This window comes from Gordionus sp. m RMFG-2023, chromosome 3, assembly GCF_954871325.1.
Source record: "Gordionus sp. m RMFG-2023 chromosome 3, tfGorSpeb1-WG-v2, whole genome shotgun sequence".
Lineage (NCBI taxonomy): Eukaryota > Metazoa > Nematomorpha > Gordioida > Chordodea > Parachordodidae > Gordionus > Gordionus sp. m RMFG-2023.
Genome location: NC_088777.1, coordinates 46,158,771 through 46,171,344, shown reverse-complemented (window position 1 = coordinate 46,171,344; position 12,574 = coordinate 46,158,771). Strand labels below are relative to the sequence as shown.

At 28.9% G+C, this 12,574-nt stretch overlaps 1 protein-coding gene across 1 annotated transcript; it reads left to right on the top strand.

Annotated features, from left to right (window-relative positions):
• The first annotated feature begins 11,150 nt into the window (after window positions 1–11,150).
• On the top strand, window positions 11,151–11,992 carry LOC135926459 (large ribosomal subunit protein uL11-like). The gene is made up of 4 exons (XM_065462345.1): window positions 11,151–11,269; window positions 11,318–11,391; window positions 11,434–11,614; window positions 11,660–11,992. The coding sequence occupies exons 1-4, from the start codon at window positions 11,230–11,232 to the stop codon at window positions 11,863–11,865; spliced, it is 501 nt and encodes a 166-aa protein (XP_065318417.1). The 5' UTR covers window positions 11,151–11,229; the 3' UTR covers window positions 11,866–11,992.
• The last annotated feature ends 582 nt before the right edge of the window (window positions 11,993–12,574 follow it).

The following is a 12,574-nucleotide window of genomic DNA, read 5'->3' as shown; positions in this document are numbered from 1 at the left end:
TATGCACTTTAAAATGTGTGTGGATCTAAAAGATATTATATAATTGAAATCTTATTTCGAATATTTCACGAGGCGATTTATAAAACAATGCTCACATAAAAAAAATTTTCCCCACTAATAAACAATCAAATAATGTCTTATTTTTTTAAAAATTTCCAACATCAACAAAAAGAGGTAATTCAATAAATGAAAATTTTCTCTTAAATGAACAAAAAAGTAGGCTTACATTAAAATGTAAGAGGACTATATCTTAAAAAAAATTAATATTTTTCCTCTAAAATTTTCATTGGATTTATGCCTTTATGCGCCTGTTGCTGCATATAAGATATTCATCTAAAAACTATCAAATATTTTATCTATAAAATAATTTATAAACTTAGGCATTATAAAATATAAACCACATTTGAATAAAATATACAGTAGTCGGAAGGGAAAGCATACTGTAGTAAATTTTACAGAAATAGCTATTAGAAAATGAAATCTATTTTAAAAAAAAAATAATAAAAATTTAACTTTTATAATAAGCAAACCTAATATATTTTATAACAAAATATTTATTTTAAAAAAGCGTGCATTATAAAACATATTCGAAGAATTTTAATTAAAAATTGATATTTCTAAAGTTTTTCTTATTGTTTGGAAATTTTGGGTTTGTTCATTGATTTAAGATATATTAAAATTAATATTATTTGTCAGGGATTCAAACAGGTTAAACCATGTTTACTCTTGTTATTTACTGAACCTAAACTTTATCAGAAGTCATTATTACTCAGTAGTATAAATCATTATTTTAGATATTTCTGTATTTAGTGGTGCCAGCTACCCAATTGACCCTGTATTCACGTTAACTGTGAATCCAGAGTAAGACTAAAGTACTCTCATTCATAAATTATTTTAACTTATAGATATTATATGGAAAATAATCTTGAAAATATTTTATTTGCTCTGCATCAATAATATTTTTTGGGAAATAATTATATAATATAATTAATAAGTATTCTCTATTTGTTATAATCTATAAATTCGGTTTTAGTCTTAGGTATATCTGTATGAATCTAACCTAACCTGAATCTTCACAATTTTTATAATAAAATATTTGAATCAAACCTAACCTATATTTTGTTATGGTTCAGATCCCTGTTTAAAATAGTATAACCTTGGATTTTTTCTTATAAAACAATATATGCCTTATTATATATATAATAAAATAGTTACTGTTTCTATTAAAATATATTTTTTATTCTATTAAAGTATATTTTATTAGATAATTCTAAAATATACCATCACGTTGGTGAATTATCAAAAATAGATACAATCAAACTTAATCGGGCAAATAACTAGTGAGGCAGAGTTAAGGTTAAGATCTGAACTGGGGCACAAGAAGCTAATTCAATGCATATTAATACCTAGTTTGTTATAAATAATTTCCTCTAAAATTAACCTAGTTGACCGTATTATAAAAACGAGAAAAAATTAAAATAGATTTTTAGTTTAGTAGATGGAATTAAAAGGTTGGAGATATAAGGGTTATAGGCAGTTTGTATTAAAAGATTAGAGATGTGGTAGATTAAGGGCTAATTTTGTAGATTGTAATTTAAAGAGATATGGATTAGTTTAGAAAGAAATATGTAATTAAATATAAAGGAATTAAGATTTCTAGAAGAGTATTAGAAATTTATCATCCCAAATAAATTTTTTAAGACCATTTTTATTTTTTTTGTATTTCACTAATTCCTCTCTTCAATTATTAAGGTGTCTTTAAAAAAACTTTAAAATCATTAAACAAAAACATTAATACTAATTTACATTTGCTAAATAAAAATTTAGTTAATTATCTTATTTTTTTTTCTGATTTTTTTGAGATATTTAATTTTTGGTTTGAATTAATCTAACTGAATTATTTTTGACTTTATGATGTAACCTTATATAAAAAATGACCTTTGTAGCATTAAAATGTGTATTTATACAAGAATAAGAAAATTGCTAAAAATTATTATTTTCTCCTATGGGTGTGCAGAAATGTAAAATGGAGTAACATCACGAAAACAATTAGGAAATTAAATTAGAGGTGTTTATATAATATTACGTCAAAGAGTTTTTTATAATTAAATGTAAGCTGGATTTTATTATATTATTCCTTTAATTCTTTTTTTCATATACAATATAAATAAGGTCCGTGAAGTTGGCAGAACGACTTGAGGTGCAATTGACAAAATTTATGCCATTATTTAGAGTCTTAATTGCACTTCTATCCTGACATAAGCAGAATGAACCGTTCGTGAGTTATGAGCAAAGTAAGGAAAGTGTGAAATTTTGATGCTGGCAGAACGACTTGAGGTGCAATTAACAAAAGTTACGCCATTATTTAGTCTTAATTGCACTTCTATCCGGACATCAGCAAAATGAACCGTTCGTGAGTTATGATCAAAATAAGAAAGTGTTGGCACTTTGCCAAATCGAAAATAAAAGAGATCCTTTTTTGAAACTTAACAATAATGTAGTATTTGATTTACTCTTTAATATTCTCAAACCCGGATATCCGTATGTATAACCGTAACCGAGCTATATTAGCATTGGCTTTGCCTTCGTTGCTATTGATCTTCTCAACTTCTGCGCATATTTATTCGCGTTTTTGTCATTAATTTTTGTTGTCTTTAGTCGATTGAGATCCAAGTAGTTTTTTAACATCAACGTTATAATTAGGTTAAGCATATCCTATGAACATAATGTTCAATCAGGGGGTTTCGCTCATTAAAAGTATAAAGCTGGGATGATTGAACTTTACTATGTTAGGGCTAGACATAGGTAGAATCCCTCGTTGGGATCCTCGGTCCTAGTAGAGATTCCGTCGAATCAAACAATTAGTGATAGGAATGTATATTTGGCAGGTAGCGATGGCAAATATTTAGCAGGTTTACACGCCCCTCGACATCTAATAGAGCATCCTTATTTATATTGGAAGGGGTAAGAGCAGGGTTGCCAGGTCAAAATTTTCAAATTGCGGGAGAAATTTGGTATTATGCGGGAGAAATATGAAAATTGCGGTAGAAATATAAAAATTGCTAAAAAACGGGATTTTGAATTAATTATCCGCCTATTATTTTTATAATTAGTTTATATAAATGCAAAGTAGGTAACTATTTTTAAAATAAATACGTCTTGATTTATTAGAATATATTAATTTATAAAAAAAACCAACGATCTTTTTTATATATAAAAGAATATAAACTAAATAAAATTTTATTTAAAAAAACGATTTTAATTTTACAATTAATATTTTATGTAAATGTTCCGCAAAACGACCGCAATTGGAAATCTACCGTGTGTTTGTATCTAACATTATAGGGATAGGCGCTTAATTATCACGTTTAAATACATAATAAGGTACTCCAAAAATAAGAAATAATATAGATGTAACTATAGTTGCAGCAATTTTAATCACTTATCTTGTAGTGCAACATTCACAGAGCTACTTATTATCACAATATTGGTAGAATCTTTTTCATAATATTTAACGACTCTAATATAAATGAAAACTATACTTGTAGAACAAAAATGAGCAAAGCTATCATCAATGTTTTAGGACTTAAATCCAGGAGTTCAATTCCTGACGATTTGAAAGATGGGCATACATATGCAATTCTAACAGATGCATCTAAAAAGGGAAATATTAAAATATACCCCTTGATTCTCCGCTATTTCAACAAAATTAAGGTCGTTTCAATAATACTATTTAATTTTTTCCCCTCAAATAGTGAAAAATTCAAAGACATAGCTAACCATATAATGGTAAATATAGCAGATTCGAGATTATCAATAAATTGTATGACAGCTTTTTGATCTGATAATGCCTCAGTGAATTTGGTAAAAACAGAGTGTATTTGCAGATTTGAGTCAGCACAATGTTGGTTGCGATATGTTCCTAATACCCGCCATCGATAGAATTTTAAAATTTTATAAACCTTTAAAAATATATTTCTTAAATAAAGATGTCCTAACATTTTGAAAATTTTTTTCAATAATGAATGGCAGAGGTATATTTAGGAATGATTTTACATGTAGGAAATCTACTACTTGCTATTAATGTTGTTTTCATCAGAAGAATCTTAACAAAGATTCACAAAATTATGCTGTAGATGTGTTCATCTTTACAGTTAAAAATTGACAATAAATTTTATGGCGCCATTGCTAAAACTTAATTATATTTTATTTGAGATTTAAATAATAGAATTATATGTTTACCGTCGTTATTGAGTATTAAATTCCTGGCATTACATATTATATATTTGTTTAACCATTAGCTCGGCCTCTAATGTTGTTAAAGCAATCCGATTTCTCTCCTTTTCCAGGCAGTCCTCATCAGGCTAAAAATGCGCTCGGGTGAGGCATTAGTGATGTAAGGAGAAGACATACTCGCATCTTTTTCCCAAGCATAGGATTTATCGTTATTACGAAAAAATTCTACCCATTTATCCTCTGCTTTTAGACCATCTAACTTTAAGTATTTTGGCGAATAAAAAATAGAGAGAATTACAATCACCTCAAACAAGACATCAATGTCTTTCGGTATTTTTAATATATTTATTAAATTACAAAAACCATCAATTGATGGTTTCTGTTCCAACGTCATATTATTTATACATTTGTAATTAGAGTTATGAAAATCAAATTTTGATTGTAAATATTCTAAATTGTCTTAATAAAAATATCTGCTTCATTTAAAAATGTATTAATGAGAGTATTATTTGAACATTTAATATAATATTTTTAACAATAGCACCATAAAATTTATTATCAATTTTTAACTGTAGAGATGAACAGAGCTGTAGCATGATTTTATGAATCTTTCTTAATAAAGAATATTCTGATTGCAACTGAATATTAACTGCATGAAGTAGATTTCCTACATGTGAAATGAATCCCAAATATGCTTCTGCTATTTCATATTCGAAAATATTTTTCAAAATTTTAGGACAGCTTTTAAAATCTTTATTTAAGAAGTTTTTTTAAGTTTGTAAGATTTTAAAATTCTATCGATGGCAGGTATTAATGACAACCACCTGATAGGTATATATCGCAACAACTCACACCATTCCAAGTCAGCCACTTCACCAACTCTTTTAATTCATTAACTCTTTTAGTTGATGAACTAAATTCGTTAAAACATTTTATCACAATTATTTCGACATCCACAGATAGTACATTCATTTCTTGCAAGAGTTATATAGTATATGGCATATACAGCCAATTAGTATTAATTCATTATTGTGCTGCCTCAATTCAGTTACTTTGGTTTTTGCCAAAATTTACAGAGGCATTATCAGCGCAGAAAGCTGACATGCAAATCATTGATAACCCTGAATCAGCTATATCTATATTATAATTTTCCGTTGTCCTCACTACGTCATCGTGACGTCATGTCATCGCTACGTATTTATTTTTATTTTTTTTATTTGTTGATATTTTTAATTTATTTTATACAAACATATGAAAATATTTTTGGGCTGGAAAAATCTTCTGCGGAAAAATGGATGATGTTAAATTGATATAAACAATATTCCCTCAACTTTCTAAATATGAATGAATAAAATGATATGAATAAAAAAATAATTCAAATTTCAATGTCTCTTCATTTCTCAAGATTCAGGCTAACTTTTTATTTCACTTAATCCCTTTTTTTATTTTTTAGATTACCTTATCAATTTTTATCTCAAATTATCAATTACACATTAATGTAATTTTCCTCTACAAGATACTCAACTTATATATTTATTTTGAACCACAATTTTTGTCAGTACTTACATCACAATTTTTTATATTCATATTTTTCTTTCATAACCAATAATTAAGTAACCAAGTATATTTAAATATTTAAATATTCTTATCCTAACCTACTTATAATCTCCAATCCTTATAAATAACTCTTTCTATTTTTTCCCCGCCCTTAGTGAATTTATTTATCACTAAATTTTATTATCTCATTCTTTTTTTCCTATCTCTATATTTATTAAACCCTACTTCTCAAAACCTTATCAATTCCTTTAATTTAATTTTTATTATTTTCATAATGTAATAATTTATACCTTCCTTTTTCTCCCCTTTGTCTTATTTTTTAATACCTTACAATTAATTAACTTTAATCATAATAACAATACATTCATCATATTATTTTTTAACCTTAACCTAAATTGTCAGCCTGCTTTCTTTTTCTATTACCTAACAAATACCAAATCTTAATTTTTCTCAATTTAATCTAAAAATCTTTTCTCAAATTACCAATTTTTTTCTTTTAGTCTACTTCTATTACCTATATCACTATTACTTATTTCTTTCTTATATAGAAATATTTAATAACACCTTTTTTTCTTACTAAATATAAATTTCTAATTCTTACCCTATTATTAAAATATATTTTTATCAACTCAGTGGATACTAACTTTATCCACAAGAGATACCTTAAGGTCTCTTAAATTAAACGGGCTCTGATAGTAGGGTAAATTACTGTTAGTGAATATTTGCTTATTCACGAGAGGTACCGTAATTCCTCTTAAATTAAACGGACCCTGACAGTATGGTAAATAACTGCCAAACAGTGAATGCAAAATCACTTCACTGGAGACGCCCTCTTTGGGGTGGTGGAGTGTCCACTTAATTGTGGGATGTCTCCCCAGTGTATAATAGGATAGGATACAAACAGATGATCCTACCAACAGTCTTAATTTATTTTTAAATAGTATTTTTTTTATAAAAACATTTTATAAATTTTTAAAATCAAAATATAATTATAACCTTGATCATAGTACAAAAAAAGCATAAAAATCATTAAGCATTATAAAAAATAAATTGTTAGAATTTACTTAGTATGATATTTTTTTATAATTTAAATAAATTTATATTATTTTAAGCATCCTACGTATTTTTAAGGTTATCCATTATGTCGGGCTGCACAATATACCCTTTTATCACTGATGAATATTTTGTCTAACTAACTGAAAAATATACAAAGTACATTTTTAATATTTAATTAAATTAATACATTTTTTAAGGATCCTTCATTTTCCATCATTTTTGACGGGCTTTCTACTAGTTTACCATTATGTGGCTAGCTACATCGTTGGATTTTTACTATCCGAGGAAAAAATTTGAACAGTTTTATTGAAATGTTCTTATACTTGTTGAAATAGCGAAGGATTGAGGGAAATGTTTTATTATTTCCTTTATTAGATGCATCTGTTAGAATTGCATATGGATGCCCATCTTTCAAATCATCTAGAATTGACCTCTAGGATTCAGTACTAAAACACTTGTGATAGCCTTGCTCATTTTTGTTCTGCCACAAGTAAGGTTTGCACTTATATTGGAGACGTTAAATATCATGAGAAAAAGATTTGACCCACATTGTGATGATATAGCTCTGTGAATGTTAAACTACATGATAGATGTATACGAATTCCTAAAATGTAGTTGGATCTGTATTATTTATTATTTTTGAGAATATTTTTGTAATGCAATCGATGTTGATATACTCCCCTGTACTGACTTATATGAATGAAATGATGTTGATTTATTATTGGATAAAAATAAAACAGGATAGAAAGAAATTTACAAACTAGACTTGTTTTTCGATAAAATACTTTTTAAAAAAATTGCAAGAGAAATTAAAAAATTGCGGTTGAATTTTGCGGGAAATTTCTAATTGCGGTAGAATTTTGCGGGATATTTATAATTTCGGTAGTTTTGCGGTAGAGAGATGTCTGCATGTAAACTAAAAAATTGCAGGAATCTCCCGCTGATGGGGGAAGACAAGGCAACCCTAGGTAAGAGAATCAATACATAAGAAATTCCAGGTTAGGAATTCCCCCTTCTTCCAAGGGATCACGGTGGTACCATCGGGACGCTTACCATCTGAATTGTAAAGGTCAGTAGGCTCGAGGGTTGACGGGATGAAGCAGATTTCAAGGCTCTGGCAATAGTATCTTTGCATTTTAAATGTCTGCTAAATATGCCTCTACAATGTTTGAGTGCAAAGAGTGATGGCCTATGGAGTTTACCGATGTTTAACAGAGAATACAGTGGTGGGATATAACCATATCACAATTGAGTCTAAGACCAATGGCGTGACGTACACATCGTTGCTTAGGAGTGGTCAAGATTTAACCATGGGAAAGCCTCGAGATATTTATAGCACCTGGGAAATGGAGAACAGTAGAAAATGGTACTTGGGTTGGCTACTTGATTTAAGGTATGCAACTGAGTTGCAAACTAAAGGCTTATCCCAGTCCTTCTCTAGTGCCGATAAGGGAAGATCAATTAATGAGAGAGATCAATTGCCTGCAGAAGCAAAGGGTCAGTGTTTTGTGAGTGTGTGTATGATGGGCTCGCATGACAAGCGAGAGGATATGAACGCACTAACGGAAAGTAGGGAGGGTGACCTTATGCCAATGCCACAGGATTTGGTTGGTAAGGTAGCTGTAATAAAGATATGTCTCCAAATTTAAGATTGAGTATGTCTACTGTGAGTTTAATCTCGAGCTCATGTGCAGAGGTTGACATCGTAATAAAAAATTCGTGACGATCGGAGTTTATATAAAATTCTCAGAATTAGAAGGTAGTTCATCAATAGGAAGAAAGTTTGGTGGGATGAAGGGCGCGATAGAGCATCGTGTAAAGGTTTAACCATATTACGTATTATAATATCTAAGATCTAGCCAATATTTTTCGAAATTTTGATTTCGTTGATTTATCAGAAAAACGTCTAAAATGAGATTTTGCCCAAAAGAACATTTCAAGGTTGTATAAAAGAGGGCTAAATATTCCGCCATTGTGAGATCTCTAGGCTTAGGCAATATTCCTATGAAATATCGGCAAGGAACTTGATGAAGGACTTTTCTTCACCTATTTAGATTCGAGATGTTTCAAAGAGTTCAATGATGAATGATTGAACATAAGATCGTGGGTCTATAATCCCTAGGGATATTCGCTCTTATCTTATCTCGATCGAGGAATAGCTGGCATAGCACTTCTTTTATAACAATAAGTTCTAAATTATTGTAGACACAATGTGTTTGGTTTAACGCAACAAAAAATTATTATTATTTAATTCAAAAAATCAAGATAACAATAATAAATCTATATTAAATGAGCAAGATTAAGAGTGGAATTCCCAAACTGCTCTCGCTGAATTTTATTATCTTGATTTATTTACTTGAGGTGAGCCTCCTAGTATGCCATCGTCGATATACCAATTATGAAGATTAAGCATGCATTGGTCATTTATGTCTCGTATCACTAGTATGCCATCGTCGATATACCAATTATGAAGATTAAGCATGCATTGGTCATTTATGTCTCGTATCAGGCCATTAATGCCCAGAACAAAAAGGAAGATAGATCAACTTGTCCATCGCTAGAAGGGATCAATCTCCAAATTGGATGTGAGAGGGACCAAAGATAAATTGCGAATATTTCGGTGGAGGGTGAGGATAGGATTTTAAAACACGCTACGCCCTAGAAAGTTAAAGTTTCTATTTAAAATATTCGGGTTCAGGCCGGGCCGGGCCTAATATTTAAAAAAAAAATTTGGGCCGGGTCGGGTAGAGTCGGACTTTGAAATTTTTTTTAAATATATCTAAATTTATTAATTTTATATTGAACTTTTTATGTAAAATAAAAATATTTGATTTTATTTATTGAAACTAAACGACATATAACATATGTCTTTTATTTTGTGTAATTATAAAAATTAATTTCTATATTTAAATAAATTGTGGCCGAGCCAGGTCGGTAAATTTTTTTAAAAAAAATTTCGGGCCGGGCGGGCAAAACTTTTTTAAAAAATTTCGGGCTGGGTCGGGCTTGAATAACTAGGCCCGATGCAGATCACTAGTATCTATCCAGTGTTTTACAGAAGAATAATTATTTATCAAGGAAATCAAGCCTTTTAACAGGTGTCTCGCCACTTGAAGCATTGCCCTCTTAGATATTTATGAAATGAAGAATGATTTTGGTGTGGTTAAAAATTTCTACATCTGTAAAGTAGGTTGTATGAAAACTGGAAACTTCTGCGCCAGTGGAGGTAGAGACTGTTGCACTAGTAAGCATCAGCTAATAAGGTAGGAATGGTGACTATGTTTAATTGTATTGAGGGCAAGAGCAGAAAAGGTATTAAGTGTTAGAGGAATTGCCTGTGATAAGAAGGATGGTCCAGATTGAGGACACTTGATTTTCTAAGATGTCAATAGCCCCAATTTGGTTACTTTAATAAGTTTATTGCACAATGGGCAGTTATATTTGATAGGTGTTGTGCTGAGATCTGGTAGGCTCATGAATGGGAAATTTTTCTCAGATTTAGGATGAAGATGAAAATCATTAATGTCAAAATTCACGGTTGTATTTATGGATAAATAACTGTATTGCACTGTAAATTAATTAAAGTAGAATTTTAAATTATATGTATTTCAAATCAATACCCATCTAAGTAGAATGTGATAAAGATTAACCTATCAATTGTAGGGTCCAGTTACTAATAAATTTAAAACTCTCTAGTAATATAGTTCTATCAATATTATATAGCCAATCCCAATATCAATAAGCACAATCTATTCTTAAGAGTCTATTATTTGAGATCATGATATGAAAGTTTATATTACAAAGATGATTTTATACAGCATTATTATATGTTGGGATTTACGATAAATAGGGAGGAATACTGATGGTAAGGTGAGTAGAACCAGAGTGCGTATACTTGAACACCTATATGCAATAGGGCAGAATAATACGTCCCAGGGAGGACAAAGGCCTTTATTTAAAATTCGAGTTTGTGAATAATTTGGATGATTGTGTAATTTAGAAGCTCAAATTTATTTTGAAATGATTAATATGAATATGATATTAGATTAAAGTAAATAGAATGTTGTAGTTTTTAACTGATTAATATATATTTAAAGCTAAATTAATTATCAAATTTAGAAATAAACAGCTGTTGGAAAGCTTTTCTTAAATAATTATATATTTATAATTATTTTTAATTAGCTACTAATTATTTAGTAGGTTAAGAAATTCGTAAACAGGAACATTAAAATATGTATTTTTTAATAAAAATTATATATTATATAAATAAAAACATTTTATTCATTACTTGTTTTTTTTTTCAAATTCCAATTTTTTTATTTTAAAACGAGTTTCTTCAAATCACATGCTAATCATTTTCTATTTTCATTCCGCTAATTAATGCCTCCCCCAAAAGGAGATCCAAATGCTATAACTGTTGGTAAATAATTATTTTACATGCATATTAAATAACTTAAATTATTTACAGTATGCTTGAGAGCAGTTGGGGGTGAAGTTGGTGCTACTTCCTCCTTGGCTCCTAAAGTTGGACCTTTAGGATTGGTATTATTTTTATCTTATTCTATAAATGTAAATCAACTATAGTCTCCTAAAAAAATCGGAGATGATATAGCAAAAGCCTCACAAGATTGGAAAGGTCTAAAAATTACAGTCCAGCTTACCATCCAAAATAGACAGGCAACTATTGCAGTGGTTCCATCAACTGCCTCAATGATAATCAAAGCTTTAAAAGAACCACCAAGAGATCGAAAAAAAGTCAAAAATGGTAACTATTTAAGATTAATTATAAGATATACCTATAAATTAACAGTAAAACATAATGGGGATATAACAATGGATGACATATTTGAAATTGCTAGATGTATGAGGCCTCGGTCAATTGCGAAATCTTTAGAAGGTACAGTTAAAGAAGTTTTGGGTACTGCACAATCTGTTGGATGTACTATTGAGGGTTCTAATCCACATGATATTATTGTCAAGATTAAGAATGGTGAGTTAGAAATTCCGTTAGAATAAAATTCATATAAATGGGCGATTTTTATAATATTTATTATAAATGATAATAAACATATGTTACATGATTTTGTAATGTGTTTTTATATGAAGTGAGAAAAGATAATTATCTTATAAATTTAAAAAATAAAAACTTGTTACGGGTTTAATATTTGTAGCGTGATCCAAATTTAAATCATTTCAACTTTTGATTTAAATCATTAAATTATATAATTTTTGAGTGTGGTTAATATTTAAATATATTACCCTTATTAGAAACACCAGATTAAATTTATATCATATTCAGCATAGCTTTTTGCAAAAGAAATTCTTATCTGTGATAATTGGTAAATAATCTGTATATGCTGTGGCTCTTTTCTGTATATTTCAATAAGATTGCTTATAACATCTTCATCCATTATTTTTCTAAGAGTGTGAAATATTAGGTGCCCCCCCCCCATAAATAATTTATTATACATCTTTATACAACTTATAGCCATATTGCTATATTATATTTTTTTTAAATCTGTGTTTTCACTTATTTTTTTAAAAAATGAATTATATTCATTATTTTTGAGGAGGGTGTAGGAAAGAACTATTTAATTTGCTATAAGTGAAATTTACCTATTAGCCCTCTTGGCTATATGCCTGACTTATAGTCTATGAGATCAATTTTTTTATACCTATCTGTTTTTTTTAATTCTCTTTATTATTACCTAGTTGGAATTCTTGT

Bases quoted from the DNA above. Each gene is read 5' to 3' on its own strand.
- LOC135926459 (XM_065462345.1), top strand. From the start codon at position 11,230: ATGCCTCCCCCAAAAGGAGATCCAAATGCTATAACTGTTG. The intron at 11,392-11,433 runs GTATTATTTTTA...AATCAACTATAG, and splicing joins AAGTTGGACCTTTAGGATTG to TCTCCTAAAAAAATCGGAGA. The intron at 11,615-11,659 runs GTAACTATTTAA...ATAAATTAACAG, and splicing joins TCGAAAAAAAGTCAAAAATG to TAAAACATAATGGGGATATA.